Raw genomic sequence first — 13843 nt, forward strand, 5'->3', positions numbered from 1 at the left:
ATATATATATATATATTTTTTTTTTTTTTACAAATCAAAACAAATTAGCAACCTAAAGGACAGTCAAAAGGAAAAGCAGCAAAAAGAAAAAAAAACCAGCTAGATTTATAAGGTGGTAAAACTAAAAACGGGAACATGTCTGCATTGTTTGTTTTTTTTCATGAACTTAACAAATGTTTGAAGCCACTTAGAGAGGTCAAGGTCGAGAGCTTCAGGTCTTTTTGTAAGATATTCCTGGAAACAAGAGCAGAGTAGGAGAAGGCCCTTTTGCCAAGTTCAGTCCACACTGAGGGAACACTGCAGGTAATAATGTCCTGAGAGCGCACGCTGTAGCTGCACTCACGCAGAGACATGTAGGAGGAGATGTATGAAGGCAACAGACCAAGAAATGATTTAAAGATGAAAATGTACCAGTGAGAGAATCTGCGTGAAGTTAATGATGTCCAGTTAACCAGTGAATACTGGGTGCAGTGGTGGGTACGATAATCACAGCCAGTTATGAATCTTAGTGCACCATGATAGACAGCATCCAACATCTGCATGGTTCTTGTAGGAGCGTTCATGTAAATAATGTCACCATAGTCAATGGAGGGAAGGAAGGTTGCAGTTACAAGGTGTTTCCTAGCATTCAGAGTTAGACAGGATCTGTTTCTGAAAAAGAAACCCAGTTTAACTTTCAGTTTCTTTATGAAGTTTTCCACATGGAGCTTAAAATAGACGAGAGTCGACCAAGATACCCAAATATTTATAGGAATTGACAAACTCAGTAGGGACACCATTTGAGCATAAAATCAGGATGAACTGCTGGGACTGACTTCCTGTTTGAAAAAAGCATATACATATATATACATATGTTATAAATTACATATATATACCAGTACATACAGTATATTATAATGGAGTGGTGGTGTAGAGGTCAGGGAAGGTAGGCTTGTGATCGGAAGATTGTTGGTTCAACTCCCAGTACCGACAACATCAAAAATGTGTTGGTGAAACACCAACACCTGCCTCCACCCTCATTTGCCCCACTCTGAGCCCTTGAGCAAGGCCTTTAACTCCTGCCATCTGCTCCCCTGGGCGTGCTAGACGGCATGTCTCTGCTCCACACTGAGGGTTGTGGTAGCTCGGTGGTCTGTGGTTGTGTCAGGAAGGACATCTGGTGTAAAAATAATTGCCACGTCTTCGTGTGGCCCATTAAGAAGGGAGCAGCCGAAAGAAGAAAAATTACATGTATTATAAATTCTATATATGTGTATATACTGTATAGTATAAGTAGTTTTTGACTTTGTGCAGTGGTGTGCAGCTGACCTGTTCCTTCACTCTTGTCCATCGTGCAGGTGAGCAGACGGCCGTACAGAGTTGTGCCTGGCAGCTAGGATCATGGGTTTACACTCTGCACAGAAGAAATACTTCCCCCTGAAGGGGATAGAGGGTGTGGTTCAGCTCTTCGAGGCCGAGCTCCACAAGTCAGAGCCAGACCTAGCTCTTCTGTCTTTGGTACTAGGCTTTGTGGAGCACTTCCTGGCTGTGAACCGGGTCATCCCCATAAATGTTCCAGGAGTTTGCTTTGAACCTCTGGAGCCAGAATGTCCCAGCTCTTGTTTTCCCACAGTGGAGCTGGGCATGATTTCTGCACTGTACGAACGCTTCACTGCCCAGATCCGCGGGGCGGTGGACCTGTCCCAGTATCGGAGGACTGCTACAGGGTCCAGCAGAGAACTTGTGAAGAAAGTCTCAGATGTAATTTGGAACAGCCTCAGTCGCTCTTACTTTAAGGACCGGGCTCACATCCAGTCCCTCTTCAGCCTCATCACAGGTACAACAGCTCAATGCAAACCTGAAAGTTCTGCTCATATTGAGTCTAAAATTTAGTTAAATTAAAAAGATGTATTTGGTATTCTTTCATATTCAGTGCAGTGAGGTGCAGGGTGATAATAACTGTGAAAGTAACTCTTTATTATTTATGAACAGGCACCAAACTGGACAGCTCTGGGGTGGCCTTTGCAGTGGTGGCAGCCTGTCAGGTGTTGGGTCTGAAAGATGTTCACCTAGCGTTGTCAGAGGACCATGCTTGGGTGATATTCAGCAAGAACGGTGAGGAGACTGCGGAGGTCACGTGGCACGGGAAGGGCAATGAGGACCGCAGGGGTCAAACGGTCACTGCTGGGGTCAACGAGAAGGTCAGGCCATTCTGTCATCGGTTGTTCTTACACACAGTGTGAAAATAAAACTCATGTTCACTGACTGACAATATTCTCTGCAGAAAATCCAGAACTTTAGTCAAAATATTCAGAAGCAACTAGGGCTGGGTACCTTTCTAAAAAAATTGGTACCGGTACCTTCACTTCGGTGTCGGTTCCTGGACGGTTCTTTTTTTTGGGTACCAATTTTGTAATTACTATTAATTCTAACAAGAATAAAATTATATTACACATTATGGTACAAATCTTGTTTTATTTTCTAACTTAGGTATTTTTCCATTCCAAGCAGTTTTCTTACATAGCAATAAATAATTTCCAGTTCAAAAGACCAGTTTCAAACCAGTGACACGTCAGTGTCTAATGCTCACTGCTACACACTGAGGACCTTTTCACTGAACAGTTTTTGTTCAGAAACATCAACATGTCTATTTTCTCTGGACACAAACAAGCTGCTCCATTCATACAGCTCTATACTAGATCTATACAAAGACCAATCAGAGCTTTATCACATTCATACACTGATGGAACACACATCAGAGGCAATGAGGGGTTCAGTGTCTTGCCCAGGGACACTTCAACATGTGACTGCTGGTGGAATCTAACCCCCAACTCTCCCATTGGAGGACGACTGCTCTAACCACTCAGCCACAGCCGCCCCGGGACCGAACCCACTGGGAATTACAGCAAAATATAGAGAAACTTGTGGAAGGAACCCCAAAACACTTGACCCAGTTCAGACAGTTTGGATTCACTAATACTAAATACTAAAGACATGGATGGAAACATGAGACTTTGAAGAAAGTTTTAAAATGTATCTGTCTCATTAATCAGACGTTTAATAAACAAATAATTTTGTGAATCTTAACTGACTTAGAGCAGAAAAAGGTTTAGTCTGATTTAATGTCAGACAGTGAAATAATGGTTTGCGTCTTATCATTCAGTGTATGTAAACATCTGGTTTCAGTTGTACACAGTTGAAACATTTCTTCTGAGAAGTGAACAAAGTATTGAACTGTGTGTGTGTGTCTGCAGAGCTGGCTGTACCTGAAGGGCTCCTACATGAGGTGTGACAGAAACATGGAGGTGGCCTTCATGGTCTGTGCCATCAACCCTTCTCTGGATTTGCATACTGACAGCTCGGAGCTCCTGCAGCTGCAGCAGGTTAGCTGTGGCGCCTTTACATCTAGTCTCGTACAGTAACGAGCATGAGCTCAGACTCCATGTTGTCTGCTGTGTTCAGGCTGTTTTTCAGAGGACATTAATTCACTCTCACATGGTGGTGTGCATGCACTGGAGCTGTAGTGATCTTTTCAAATTGTTGTTTTTTTGTACTAAACCCCTCATTGAAGCTCTTTTGGCAGCTGATAAACTTTTGCATAAAATCTGCAATATTTTATTTTCTTATGCCCGAAGTTTTAATTTTCAATCTCTTGCTTTTGTCATGTTTCTGCAAATAAAAAGCCACAAAAAAAAAAAGTTACTAAGAATCAGGGTTTCAACTTTGAAAAGTATTGCATTTGATTTAAGTATTTTTCAACTCGAGGTAATTACTAAAAACAAAGTGAAAGGCTACAAAATTTATTTCTAAGATGCTCTGGTCCAAAAATCACAACCTCAGTCTGTGTTCAAAAGCAGAAAATTAAGGGTCATCCAGGTTTTTATGTCTTTAAGACATTGTAACTTAAGTAACTGATTGGATTAATAGGACTGCATGGACAAATACAACTTTCATCAGCATAACAATGAAACAGCCTTCACAATGGCCCTGTATTGAGTTTAGCTCTTTATTTTAAATGTGACTTTTAATCTTTGTTAAACGCTTGAATTGATCTCAATCCTCTGAACATCTTGATGTTTTTGACTGTACAGAAACTCCTTTGGTTGCTGTACGAACGAGGAGACCTGGACAGGTGAGTGGCAGGAACATGTGACACCGATAAAGATAACAGTGTCCTGGTCCACACGTTCCACTCGTCTGTTTCTACCACCAGATATCCCATGGCAATGGGTACCTTAGCAGACCTCGAGGATCAAGAGCCATTACCAGGAAAGGAGAGTCCCCTGGAAATCCATCTCAAGGTAAGGCATTCTTCAAGTTTCTGACAGGACTGAAAGCAGGAACCAGGAAGAAGGCTGGTTTTGGTAGCTGGAATATTGTCCAAAATGACAAAGCAGGTAATGAATTCCACTTATACCAATCGTATGTTGAAAGTTAGGACGTGTCCACACCGAAATACTGTTGTTCAAAAACTTCAATCAGTCATACAATCTTTTTATTTGTTGTTTCTAATCCTTCCTTGTAGTGAAAACTACTGTTTTTAAAATAGTTTTTATCCACACAGAAAATGACCTATGCCGGGCCTGTGTGTGGCGCTGTAACGCCATTATGTCTCCAAATACAGGGACGTAACAGACACCGACACTGCTGGAGTTAAATCCTTTTAAACACTGCGATTACACAGAGATCGGAGCGCCTAAGCATTGTTCTACCGTAATGTTTGGTCTATTGAGCGCACCTGAATATAAGCTGCACCCACTAACTTTAAAAAGAAAACAAAATCGTACATATTGAGGCCGGCTTGTCTATAAACCACAGGTGTTCATGTTGTAACTAGGTCTGTCGCGATAAACAATAAATCAATCAATCGCTTGATAAATGAAAATTATCAACCTCATTTTCATTTATCGGCTTTATTGTTTCTTCATGTTTCTCTCTTTCTACTGAAGACACTGGATGATAAAAAGCTCAACTCTGGTGCTCTTCACTGACCCCTCCCTTTCTCTTTTATCTTTAAAATCCAGTTTAACGATCCAAAATTGCGTTTTTGGATCGTTAAAAGCAGCTAAGCTGAGAAGCTAAGCTACGAGCTAAGCTAACAGGCCAACCTCGGTGGAGAAAAAAACCTCTGTCTTGTCGACGCTCTAAAATTCATGGTTGAAACCCATGCCTTTGTGTAAAAAGTTGTTTTTCTCTGCAAAAAGAAGCTGAGAACTTGTTTACTGATTCTTTATTAAAATTTTGTGTGACAAATGCTATGCTAAAGAGCTCAAACCACACTGAGCCTCCGCCATTTGGAGAACCAAAAACTTAACTTTAAAAACTATTGTTGCAGCTGAGGAGCTTTTATTCAGATCTGACTAAATTAAGCAAAACTTCTTAAACCCTAATCTTATCCCTGTTTGCAGCGGCCATCTTGGGATATTTATGTGGCCCAATTTTCGATGGTCACTTTTCTTGCACCTTATGTAGCCATACACCAAAATAGAAGCGGGTACCTCACATATTTTTCAAGTTATCATGCTCACAACATTCATTCATTCATTCATTCAACCTTTATTTAACATGCACAGATGAACAGAGAGAGAGAATGTCCTGTCCCCCTTTGCTTTGTGATGGGGGATAATATCTTGAATGAAATGTCCTTGCTGTTTTGCCCCTTTTGTTGTTATCATGTACTTCACTGGTGCTGAAGCAGCCATCAGTAATCATCATTCACTCCTGTTTCCACAAGGATTCTTATAATATTTGTGTTTAGAGCAAAGATCGTCATATGCTTGAACTTCAAAATCTCTCTTTCATGTGTTATTAGTAAAAACACACGTTGAAGCTGAATTGAAGAGATAGAAATGTCTCTGCTTCCTCTCATTGTTCAAAAATTAAAGCCAAAATAGGAACTAAATCACACTTTTAAAGCCTCAAATTGCTAATGATCCAAAACTAAATAAACTAAATGTACTGAATAATTGTTATTTTGAACATACAGCAGCAATGTGAGAAGTACAGGAATCAACAAAACACCTGACAAGAGTTAACTCAGAGCAAAAACATGCATGTTAGGCTGCCTTCAGGCCCAGGCCATTGTTTACATTTGTGACATCATGGAGAAGTGAAGATGGCGTCCAAAACAGGCACTGCTCACAACCAACCAAACAACTGTTTTAATTAACAACAAGCCCGACTGGATCTGTCCCCAATTATTTTAATTATTTAAACAGTATCGCTGAAACGTTGATCGTAATTAAAGGGCAACGCGTTCAGTCTGTTCAGTGTAACACCTACAACCACGTCTTTCTGTCTTTTGCAGGCTGTGACGTCTGCTCAGACGCACTACAACAACGAGCACATTTACCCCTACATGTATCTGGCTGGCTTCCACTACAGGCACAGGAACGTGCAGGAGGCTCTGAAGGCCTGGGCCGAGGCCGCGCAGGTCATGCAGGAGTGAGTTCACACTGCGAGAGGCTCTCGCTGGAGTCAAACTGAAACCACGCCAGCGTCGCTGCTTTTATCACAGTAAACCTGTTGGGTAGAATATAACTAGATTCTGTCAGTAAATGGAGAGGATAAAAAGTTGGTGCATATTGGAAAAACCTGTTTTTATTGATGTGTTACACAATGTATCACTTTCATTCCAGAGTTTGAAACTAATCTGAGAACGGGTTCCCAACACTGGTCCTTGAGGGACACCATCCTGCATGTTTTAGTTGTTTCTCTGCTCCAACTCACCTGATTCAGGAATTTAATCACTCCCTCCACCTGTTCATACAAACCAGGTGTGTCAAAGCAGGAAACTACTAAAACATGCAGCATGGTGTTCCTCAAGGCCTAGGGTTGGGAACCACTGATTTATGACATGTAGTCTGGTTGCTAACATTGTATATTCTTAACTTATCAACTTTCAGCTCATCTTAAAAATACCAGTAGTCATTTTTGTGTTGGCTGTGGCGGCCATCTTGATTTGAGGTGTCTAGAGGTTATTCAGTCGTTGATGTGCGTCCAGTAATTTCTTTATGAGAGTTTTTAATTTTAAACCCATCCACTGGTTTATAAGCTTTAATTGCAAACGCTACAAACAGTCTAGAAACCGTGTCGTCCTTCTGCCCTGACGGCAGGTGACAAACCTTTAGGCTGGACGCTTCTTAAACGTCGGGGATTCATCAACCAACCTTCAAGTGAAGATCTGTTTTAGTTGTGCTTTCATCTGGGAAACACCGGATGGTGGTAAAGCACAGCTGTATGTGGACCTGCCTCCAGATACTTAGCTGATCTAGTTTCAGCTCAGTAAAGTGTGTGTGTGTGTGTGTGTGTGGGGGGGGGGGGGTGGCATGCATCAGGGAGAATCAAGATTGTGTTGTGGTTGTGTCTGATCCAGGAAATGTTCATGTTGGGTGCTAACACGCTGTTAGTGAGCCGTGTCTATAAATACCCAGAACATGCATTCCCTCCTCGTCTGTCAGCTTCCTTTTTCCTGCTCGCCCATTGTTCTTCACTTTCAGCTCACCCTCCGTGCACAATCACAGGGAAATGTGTGTTTATGCCCTGGCTTTAGTCAGGGGAGTTCACTCAGTGCCATTTGTGCATTTCTGTTGTGCTCTCTGAGTCTGGCCTTGCAGGCTGCTAACCCCACCCCCGTCACAATTTTACACCTGATTGAGCTGGTCTCCTTCTGTTTCATCAAAGCCTTCCTCCTCTCACCTGCTCTGCAGCTACAACTATTTCCGAGAGGATGAGGAGATCTACAAGGAGTTCTTCGACATTGCAAACGATGTGATCCCCACCCTGCTGAAAGAAACAGCTGCTGCCGAGAGCCCCGGGGAGGAAGAGGAGGGTGGAGAGGGGGCTGACAAGGTGAGACATGTCCTGGTCAGGTGAGGGATTTAGAGCAGCAGAAAAGCTGAACTGCATTAAATCAGGTTTGATGTAAATGTTTCCAGACTTTGTCGCCTTACAGCCACAAACTTCAGAGTTTAGAAGTAAAACTCACAGCAACCTTCAGAGGTCACATTCCAGCTGTGTGTCATTTAATCTGTGTGGATCCAGATGTTCTGCCCCAAAGGTTTGTTACAGAACATTAGTGATCAAACAGCATCATGAAGACCAAGGAACACAGCAGACCGCTCGGTAATAAAGTTGTTAAGCACTTTAAAAAAGGTTTAGGTTATAGAACAAAATCAAACGTGTCCTTTGTAGAAGAAAGACGAGAAAACACGTCCTGTTCGACACAAGAAGAAGCTGCTCTGCTCAGATCAGACCAAACCAACACTGCACATCACCCTGAACACACCATCCTCACTGTGAAACATGGTGGTGGCAGCATCATGCTGTGAGTAGACCTGTCGCGATAAACAATAAATCAATTAATCGCATGATTAATAAAAATTATCAACCTCATTGTCATTTATCGGCTTTATCGTTTCTTTGTGTCTCTCTACTGAAGACACTGGATGACAAAAAGCTCAACGCCGGTGCTCTTCACTGACTCCTCCCTTTTTTTTCTCTCTCTTTAAAATTTGTTTTAACAATCCAAAATTGCATTTTTGGATTGTTAAAAGCAGCTAAGTTGAGAAGCTAAGCTACGAGCTAAGCTAACAGGCTGACCTCGGGGGGGACCTCAGTGTTGTTGAAGCTTCAAAATTCACAGTAGAAACTCGTGCCTTCATGTAAAAAGTTGTTTTTCTCTACAAAAAGAAGCTGAGAACTTGTTTACTGATTTTTTTAAATTAAAAGCTATGTGTAAAAAATGCTATGCTAAAGAGCTCAAACCACCGAGCGTCCCCCATTTTGAGAACATAAGAGAGACAGCCCATGTCACGTCAAGGGGCCTCCCTCCCATTTTCCTTAAAGAGACACGCTGCTCCCTCCCTCACTATCCATCCTTCAGTTCAAACAGTCTTATACTGCCATCCAGTGGTCGAAAAAAGGTACTACATGCAAAAATTAACAAACATTTCTTCTTAAATTTGACAGTAATTACTAATTATTGTCAAATTTCAATCAATATTATCATTTACACAATAATTTCTGAGACAATTAATCGCCCAGCAAAATTAGTTATCGTGACAGGTCTAGCTGTGAGGGAAGCTGCTCAGAGCTGACGGGAAGATGGATGGAGCAGGACACTCCTGGAAGAAAACCTGTTGGAGGTTGTAGAAAACCTCAGACTGAGGTAGAGCTTCCCCTTCAGCCACATCTACAATGGATTGGGTCAACTCAGAGCGCATTCATGAGTGGTCCAGTCAAAGTCCAGACCTGCATCTGACTGAGAATCTGGCAAGACCTGAGAACTGCTGCTCACAGACTCGATCCATCCAACCAACTGAGCTGCAGCTGAGGTACAAAGAGGAATGGGACAAAATGTTGTTGTGTACAGAACAAAGACCTGCAGCTGGACCTGCAGAGGAGGGAGGTTCTAAAGACTCGGGGGCTGAATATAAACGCAGACCACCCTTTCCTTGTTTCTATTTATAAAATCTTTTTAAAAACATCTGAAACTTTCCTTCCACCTAACATTTAAGCTCCACTTTGTTTGTTTCCAGTAAAACCTTGAAGTTTGTGGCTCTAAAGAGACAAAATGAGTAAAACTTGAGGAGGGACAGAGACTTTTACTGATTCATGATGAAAGTCGGTCCAGCTGAGCTTATCCATCAACAAACATCTTGATGTTTTCACTGGATGATCCAGACCAGCTCCTCGGTCACATCTTCGTTTTCTTTCAGGAGCACGCCAAGCAGGGAGCGGCTCTCTCTGCACTACACGACCCAGAATGCTTTGCCCACCTGCTCCGTTTCTACGACGGCATCTGCAAGTGGGAGGAGGGGAGTCCCACTCCAGTCCTTCATGTTGGCTGGGCCACCTACCTGGTCCAGTCTCTCAGCCGCTTCGACGCCCAGGTGAGGAGCTCAGATGCAACATTTGGTGCCGTGCAGCCTGAAGCTGACCGCTGCTCTGCTTTCAAAGGTGCGGCAGAAAGTGTCCATCATCAGCAAAGAGCCCGAGTGCCAGGACGACGACGACCAGTCGAGCGAGGACCCCCGTGAGGGCCGCAGGCGGGGCCCGAGGAGGGAGTCCAAGCTGGACGAGCAGAGCTCTCCCTCTCCTGCTGCTCCCTCCTCCCCCTCCACCCAGCTGCCGCCGGCTGCTCAGCCCAAGAAGGTGGGAGACGGAGCCATCCGGCGGCGCTCCTCTCAGGGCCTGCGGGCCGCAGACTCTGAAGGAACACCCAAGTCCCCCAGCCCAGACTCTGTCTCGTCCCCCTCCTCGCAGCAGCAGGCGTCCCCCTGCCCGGCTGGGCCCGTGGTGGCCTTTCAGAGCGAGAAGATGAAAGGCATGAAGGAGCTGCTGTGTGCAGCCAAGGTGAACTCCAGCGCCATCAAGCTGCAGCTCACCGCTCAGTCCCAGGTCCAGATGAAGAGGCAGAAAAGCACGCCGGCCGGGGACTACTCCATGTCCTTCATGAAGCGCCAGCGCAAGTCCCTGTAGACCTGCTGATCACTGGGAGGAGACTGGAAGACATACTGTGAAGACCAGCACTCGCTTTTGTTCATTTCACTGGTGTTTCCAGCCCGAGGACACGCTCGGTCCACGTCCTCTGTCCTGAGCAATGCTTGGAGCTGGACAGAGGACATGAAGTCCAGCACCACGTGTCCCACCAGGACTACTGAACATGTGATTGTTTTTAACTTAAGTAGATTGTAAACACCTTTAGTTTGTTCTAACTGATGTAAAGTCCAGGTACAACTTTCACAGAATGATCTGATTAGACCCCAGAAGAACTCGGTCGTGACTGAACATTTGGAAGTGATTACTTTAGGATAGTTACTGTGTAACATTGTCCGCTCTGCTCTAATGACAGCTTCCATCTTGTTAGCTCTGTGTTGCCTTACTTTGTCTCTTGTTGTCTAAAGTAGGTGAAGCTTTAGTTTTTAGATGAAACCAGAAGACCAGACACTGTTCAGATGGAGCCATATTGGGCTGTCCTGTTTTATGACTTTGTTTGTTTTGTTTAGTTTTTGAATTTGCAAGAAATAAAGACCTGATGAAAACTGTCGAGCTCTCTGTGCAAACCACGCACGTTTAATCATGCTCAATAATCCAGGTTAAAATCCAACGATGTTCAGCTCATCTGGTCGGGTTCTTTGTTTTGTTGAGGCGTTTCGTCCTTCATCCAAAGTACTTCATCAGTCCGAGGAGCCACAAAGTAATAAAAGCCCATAATTGACTAACTCAGTAGACCCAGCAGTTCACTGGTGATAAGATGGTTTCTGGGGCCCGCCCTCTCCCCTGAGGCATGAACTTTGATGTTTTGAACCACTTTGGCTATAGCTGCCTCAGAGGAGTTGATGGGGGAGAGGGCGGGCCCCAGAAACCATCATCGCCAGCAAATTGGTTGGTCCACTATAGGAGTGTGATTCTTGTGGGACTGAGTTTGTTGTGGCTCCTCGGACTGATGAAGTCCTTTGGATGAAAGACGAAACGCCTCAACAAAAACAAACCGTCCAGATGAGCTGACTGAACTTTGCTGGGTTTGATCGGGAGCGTTTGGATTTGTCAACAAGTCCAGATTAATTCTGATTCATGGAAAAACTGGGGTACCGTTCCTGTCATGTTTAATTAAAGCTGCTGCATTGAAAAGGCCTTTTTATTCAATGTATTGTTATTTTTACTAACCTCAAAGGTTTTGTCCTTGTTGCACAGCTTTGAAACAAAAACACAAGTTGTAGAGCAAAATGCAACTTTATGAAGAAACATTTGTCACAACAGCCAAGATTCACAAAGTTTTTTCAAATGTACACATTTCAATATCCGTCCATTATCTTTACCTGCTTCTTCATTTTCGGGTCATCCAGCAGTTCCTCTATGAGAGGTGGGGGACACCCTGGACAGGTCTCCAGTCCATCACAGGGACCATCGAGACAAACAAGACCATTCACTCTCACCTAGAGACAATTGCCAATCAGCCTAACGTGCATGTTTTTGGTCTGTGGGAGGAAACGAGTATCTGGAGAAAACCCATGCATGCACCGAGAGAACATGCAAACTCCACTCGGAAAGGTCCCCTGGCCAGGATTTGAACCAGCGACCTCGCTGAGGCAGCAGCTCGACCAACTGCTCCACCGTGCTGCCCACATTTCAATATGCACAATTATTCAGTCCAGAAAACTAAACATCCATTATCCCTCAGTGACAGGTGACATTCTACCGCTTGTTTCTTTTGAACTCAGTGCAGCCAAACTGAAACAGGAAGTGACATCAAAGGGGAAACTCGTGGTTTATGGAAACAATCAACTCTGACTTTGTCTCAGTGACTCAAAATAATCTAAAGAAACATCAGGTTCTTCTCTGCTGTCCGTGTTGTAATCCAAACCCAGACGGTTGAAGCAGATGTTGCTCGTCCTGAACCTGGTTCTGCTAAAGGTTTCTTCCTCATGAGGGAGTTTTTTCTTTCCACTGTCGCCTTCATGCTTGCTCAAGATGAGAGTCTGTGATGGAGTTAAACTCAAAGCAATCTGCTCCTCAGATAAATAATGTTAAGTTATTATTTTTACATATGTTTTTGTTCAGTGATCTGAGATGACTTCTGTTGAGGACACTATAGAAATGAATTGGATTGAATCTATCCAGTGAGATATTTTACTAATAGACAGGGTTCATTCCAACAGTTAATGCTAAAGTTTTAAACAAATATGTCATTTAATGAAAATCACTCAGAGAGGGTCAGGGCTTAATTTGTAAACTGATTGATGCCAGAACGGTGGGGGGTGTCTGTGGGTTTTCCCACAGAACATTTTGAATAACAGAGATGCCATTTCCTGCATTTTGGTGTATTTCAGAATAAATTTTATATATCGTAATATATATTTATTATCTGTTATCTGCAACGTTTTTATGTCTATATTCTGATTTAACTTCATTTTGTATATTGCTTCGTGTGTTGCCTGTTGTTCTGTCTCTACAGCACTTTGGCCTTGTCGCTGTTTTAAGTGCTCTATAAATAAAATGGTATGGTGTATCACTCTCAGCTACTACCTCATCAATATTTAGCCCAGTGTTTGTAAAAATGATCAAGTTCTAGACATTTTTGTGTTTAGTAAAAACGGTTGGTTGTGGCAGCCATCTTGAATTAGGTTAAAAACGTTGTGCAAGTTTTACTACAGATATTTTGGTGGTTCAAGTAACACACATTCTGCGGTGAGCAATAATTACAAACTTTACAAAGTGTATATGTCATTTTTGACATTTGTGATGATATAGTTATCAATATATAAATAAATGGTTTCTTTTTTCATAATAACTTTGTGCAGTTTAGATAAATTGTACTCAGCCAACATGAACAGTAGCTGTGATGTCACGTTAATATATAAGTATAACTTATATAATATAAATAAAATTATATTTATATATAAATATATGATTTTATATATATATATATATATATACATAAACATATATATAATATATCTTTATTTATCATAATTATTTATATATATGTGTGTGTGTGTGTGTGTGTGTGTGTGTGTGTGTGTGTGTGTGTGTGTGTGTGTGTGAAAATATAGGTATATATATGATCTTAATATATATATAATATACTGAAAGATATAAAGAGTGGGGCCCAACCCTCCAGCTGTATCACCTCACTGCGCATGCGCACCGTGCCTCCAGCCTCAGGTTGAGCTCAATCAGTGCATGACAGTGTTGGAGGAGCAGAGCTGCGCGCGTGTCCGTCAGTCCAACAGGTCCTTACGGACACAAACACCAGCAATTAGTCGGCTCCCCTGAAGCGTCCCTCCGGCGGCAGGTGTTCTTCAGGCGGGATGTGCGGGTAGAAGAATCCGCCGGAGTCCGCCCGGTCCTCCGCAGCAGC

The 13843-nt window shown here is 43.0% G+C and overlaps 1 protein-coding gene across 1 annotated transcript in view; it reads left to right on the forward strand.

The window, feature by feature from the left end:
- The window catches only part of men1 (multiple endocrine neoplasia I), a 13665-nt gene extending 2656 nt beyond the window's left edge, over positions 1 to 11009 (forward strand). The window contains exons 2-10 of the mRNA XM_037682274.1: positions 1338 to 1816; positions 1972 to 2180; positions 3234 to 3362; positions 4071 to 4111; positions 4193 to 4280; positions 6287 to 6423; positions 7689 to 7830; positions 9699 to 9872; positions 9940 to 11009. Of these exons, the coding sequence (XP_037538202.1) occupies positions 1381 to 1816; positions 1972 to 2180; positions 3234 to 3362; positions 4071 to 4111; positions 4193 to 4280; positions 6287 to 6423; positions 7689 to 7830; positions 9699 to 9872; positions 9940 to 10461 (1878 nt within the window). The 5' untranslated portion in view covers positions 1338 to 1380 and the 3' untranslated portion in view covers positions 10462 to 11009. The remainder of the gene's footprint in view (positions 1 to 1337; positions 1817 to 1971; positions 2181 to 3233; positions 3363 to 4070; positions 4112 to 4192; positions 4281 to 6286; positions 6424 to 7688; positions 7831 to 9698; positions 9873 to 9939) is intronic.
- The last annotated feature ends 2834 nt before the right edge of the window (positions 11010 to 13843 follow it).

The sequence above is a fragment of the Nematolebias whitei genome, chromosome 1 (genome assembly GCF_014905685.2).
Source record: "Nematolebias whitei isolate Nwh7 chromosome 1, NemWhi1, whole genome shotgun sequence".
Lineage (NCBI taxonomy): Eukaryota > Metazoa > Chordata > Actinopteri > Cyprinodontiformes > Rivulidae > Nematolebias > Nematolebias whitei.